This window comes from Asparagus officinalis, chromosome 1, assembly GCF_001876935.1.
Source record: "Asparagus officinalis chromosome 1, Aspof.V1, whole genome shotgun sequence".
NCBI classification, from domain to species: domain Eukaryota; kingdom Viridiplantae; phylum Streptophyta; class Magnoliopsida; order Asparagales; family Asparagaceae; genus Asparagus; species Asparagus officinalis.
In genome coordinates this window covers 121825910-121829883 of record NC_033794.1, presented here as the reverse complement: position 1 = coordinate 121829883, position 3974 = coordinate 121825910, and the positions used below count along the sequence as shown (strand labels likewise).

General features: G+C 42.1%; 1 protein-coding gene across 1 annotated transcript; it reads right to left on the bottom strand.

Moving 5' to 3' along the window:
* On the bottom strand, positions 290–3749 carry LOC109840779 (protein CUP-SHAPED COTYLEDON 2-like). Its single transcript, XM_020409542.1, has 4 exons — positions 3362–3749; positions 2965–3161; positions 2588–2871; positions 290–547 (listed from the first exon to the last, which is right to left on the bottom strand). Exons 2-4 carry the CDS (start codon positions 3152–3154, stop codon positions 290–292), a joined length of 732 nt encoding a protein of 243 aa, XP_020265131.1. The 5' UTR covers positions 3155–3161; positions 3362–3749.

Below are 3974 nucleotides of genomic sequence, written 5' to 3'. Positions count from 1 at the left end.
ACTAGGGCATGCAGATGCAATATCCATCGTCACGTCATCAGATTCCCCAGAGGCAGTCCAGCTCAGTCCCTCCTCCGTTCTTCCGGTCATGCGCGGCCACACCCAGCCATCCCACCCGCCGGCCCTCAGCTGCCTCGCCGCCGCCCACTGGGCACGGGGTCAACGCATGATGCCTGCCTGGGTGCGGCTGAGGCGCTGCTGCAGCAAGGCGGGCGAGAAAAAGAAGCAGCTGCAGGTTTCCTGGAGGCGGACTTCAGTTCGGAAACATAGGCCTCCTGCGCGCGCCGCCTCATTCTTGCAGAATGAGAGAGGGCATCTGGACAGGGACCCGAGGAGGAGCCAGCGTGACCGGCTGGCAGCGGAGAAGCACGCAGGGTACGCGCCGGCGCTGCTGGCAGTCGGAGTTGCTTGTTCGAAGCGCACAATGGAGGAGTCGGAGGAGGTGGCGGGAGGCTGGCGGACGACGACGGATCGGGTCGTGCGCGAGCGACGAGGCCTTCTTCGACCCGATCGTCTTTTGGAACACACGGGCCACCACCCACTCGTCCTACATGCATGCACACGTGCACCAACATGAATATATATAGCCGAATTATTTTCAACAAATCTCCGTCTTGTTACAGAGAACAGCTAAACAAAATGGCTAATTAAGGTTCCTTTCCTTAAAAAAATAATTTAAACCTATTTCAGTACCATAATAAAACCCATTTTCATCTCGTTCCGGAATTTTCTTAGAAAATACAATTTATTGCTCGTTTCACCGAAAGAGCCGAAAGGTTTCAAAGTGATACCCTAATTGGACGGAATGGGAATCTTCGTTTCAATAAACAAAGTTGCGATCAGTTTCTGACCAATCTAATCAGTCAAATCTCACCAAATTTTACCAATTTTAAATTGCAAAAACGGAGCTTTCGAACCCATTTGCAACTCAATTATTGAAATGAGACTCTACATCTCAATATTTGTAAGTTTTTTTTTCCTAAAATGATATATAATGGTGTTTTCTAAGAGTATGATAGGAAAATAAACTTTTTCCAAATAATTGTTTCCCTAAAAAATCAAAGCCAAAGTACTTCCATGAACAATTTAATTAACAACCTTTTTTGAGTACCCAATTTAAGCAATTCGTATATAGAATACTGAAATTAGTTGTGAGCGAGACAAATTTACGTGAGGACGATACGAAAGGGAACAAGCCAGAGCTCACATAGAGACAGAAAACGATTTGATTAATTAAAGCAAAGTACAAATTAACAAAAGCTAGTGGAAAGATACAAATTTCAAAAAAAAAGGTAAAAAGAAAAAAAGAAAGCTCCTAAATATATAAAGTAAGTAATTATTAAACTAGGGCAGAGAAATGAAAGCAGATTTTAATGTAGAGTCTTAATCTAGAGAGGAATATACTATAAATTAATGTCTCATTCTCGAGAAAATCTATGACAAGAGATCTCCATTGTACAAATATACTTGAATAGCAGGTACTATTGGTTACTTCAAATCATGAATTAGGTAAAGCATGAATTAGGTTCTGAAGCTGCAGTTTGTGTACAACACTTGCACAGATTAAAAACATCCACTTGAGTAGGCCTCAAGTGTAATCAAGACGAAATATCGGAAGACCCAAAATAAAATAAAAAAAGATAGCCAAAGTAACTTCCAAATATCTCAAAATCCCCTTAATTTAAAGATTACAAGCAAACCTTTCATTTAGGGCTTGTTTGGATTAGCACCTAGCGAGAGGAATTTAAGGACATGGATTAAATTAAGGGAATGCAATGAAATATATAAAACTTACTTGAAAAATTAATAAAGAGAGTTTAAATGAACTTGTTTCACCCTGTATAGAAAGTTAAATAAAATAAAGAAAAAGTAAAAAAATATATATGCAAATTTACATAAATAGGTGACATGTTATTTCATCCCTTGAATCTCATCTTAATATATGAGGAGTAAAAGTATGTGTAATTTATTTTTAAAAGTCGCATTCCCCAAACTTCCCTCGCTTACACCTCAATTTAGACGGAAATTAAACAAAATCTTTAAAAAAAAAATTCCTTCTATTCCCTTTAACTTCTCTCTCATTAACTAACTCAAATAATTTTCCGAACAAGGGTAACGTATCCCCTACATTCCCTGTACTCACATTACACTCGATCCAAACAAGCCCTCAAGATTTTTAACAGAAAAATGAGACGTTTTGTGTCATTTTCTTCATCCATGTGAAAAATGAGACTGATTTGTTGAGGGCGTTCTTGATAAAATATTAAAAGACACGCCGTGATAACACCTAGACTTAATTGGGTTGTTAATTTCTGATATTATTTTCAAAGCTACGGAGGTTTCTCTCACGAGCATTCAAAGTTATGGGGTCTTTTCTGGTATTTAAGCCTCTGACATATATAAAAGGTGAGCCAAAAGAATAATATTCTGAAAAGAAAGTAATGATGAAGTCGTTCGTTGATAAAGACAAGCTTGAAGCTCTGGAAGATGTTAATGATGACACTCCAAAGTAAATGACCATAATAAATAAATAAATAAAAAGGAAAAAAAATATCAACTCCGTGCCCTTTAGAGAAATCATTTTTACCTTGGAGGATCTAGAGAGGAAATGGTAAGCAAACTTGCCCTCGAGCCTGTACTCGTGCATGACCCAGTTGGTCTTCTCTCCTTTGGGAGCCCTCCCCCTGTAGAAAACCAGGGTCTTCTTCATCCCCACGAGGGACCCGGTCCTGGAGCTGTAAATCTCTCGGTCTTTGCCGGTCGCCTTCCAGTATCCGGCGTCTGTTGCTCTGTTGGTCCTCAGCCCTGTAGGGTACTTTCTGTCCCTCAAGCTGAAGAAGTACCACTCCTTTTCCCCCATCTTCGCTTTCTCTGCGAGTTGAGCAACGTAAGCGACTGACCAAAAAGCTAGGGGGGGGATTTTAAAAAAAGGTGCAAAACAATATAAAAAATAAAAAATGGTACCCGGGAGCTGCCAGGGCTCGCACTTGTTGAGGTCGATCTCCGCGATGGCTCGGCCGGTGAAAGAGCCGTCGAGGACTTTCTTGAGGAGGTAGTAAGTGATGAGCTCCTCGTCAGTGGGGTGGAACCTGAAGCCTGGAGGCAGCTGCTCTTCGTTCTTCTCAGGCTGCTGTCCGTAGCCGATCTCCATCATCTTCACTCTGAGATATATATCAAAAGCAGCAAACGCAAACTCTCAATATAGGGCAGATCATTCACGGTTATACGACTACGGAGAGTGAGAGAGCGGGCGGTGGATTTTGAAGAAGGAGACAGTATTTAAAGCACCAGCCAGCAATATTCCATTTATAAAAGGAACAAAAAAAACATGGCAAAAACAAGAGTATAGTAAGAACGTCACCAGTGAGTACCGGAGGCAAGCAGCAAACAAAAGAGCCCCTCTCACAGAGCACAGAGCAAAAGAGGAGGAACAAAGTGAGGGCAATATGTAATATGTATATTAATGGAACGTGTAAGAGAGAGAGAGAGCCTCTGCTTATATTTCATACAGAAGGAGGAGGGGGCTTCGTGGTTTAATGAGGATTCGACGAATCAAAGAAAAAGGGGCCCACCCCCCTCTCTCTCTCTCTCGCATGGGTTGTTTCTCTCTCCTCTGCTCTGAGCTGGGCTCGGGGATCAGAGAGATGGGGTAAGATATGCGTGCGTGCGTGAGATATTGTGCAGGTATTTCCTCTGTCAGAATTAGGAGAGGGAGGGGGAGAAAGAAGAGAGAGAGAGAGAAACAGAAGGTAAGTAGAGTTTGATGAACAGGGAGGAGAGAGAGAGGGAGAGAGGAGATTTGAGGTGATTTCCCATCAGATAAAGCTGCATCATATCTCAATCGGTCAGAGAAAAACAGTACAAGATTAAATAAATCATGCGACAGATTCCATCACATCAACATGCTCAAGAGGACTTTCTATCTCCCCACCTCTCTTTTTCTGGGGGCCCCCCCTCGCTTTAATTTGTGCCCC

Bases quoted from the DNA above. Each gene is read 5' to 3' on its own strand.
- LOC109840779 (XM_020409542.1), bottom strand. From the start codon at position 3,154: ATGATGGAGATCGGCTACGGACAGCAGCCTGAGAAGAACGAAGAGCAG. The intron at 2,872-2,964 runs GTACCATTTTTT...CTCAACTCGCAG, and splicing joins CGAGCCCTGGCAGCTCCCGG to AGAAAGCGAAGATGGGGGAA. The intron at 548-2,587 runs GTAAAAATGATT...GCATGCATGTAG, and splicing joins TCCTCTCTAGATCCTCCAAG to GACGAGTGGGTGGTGGCCCG.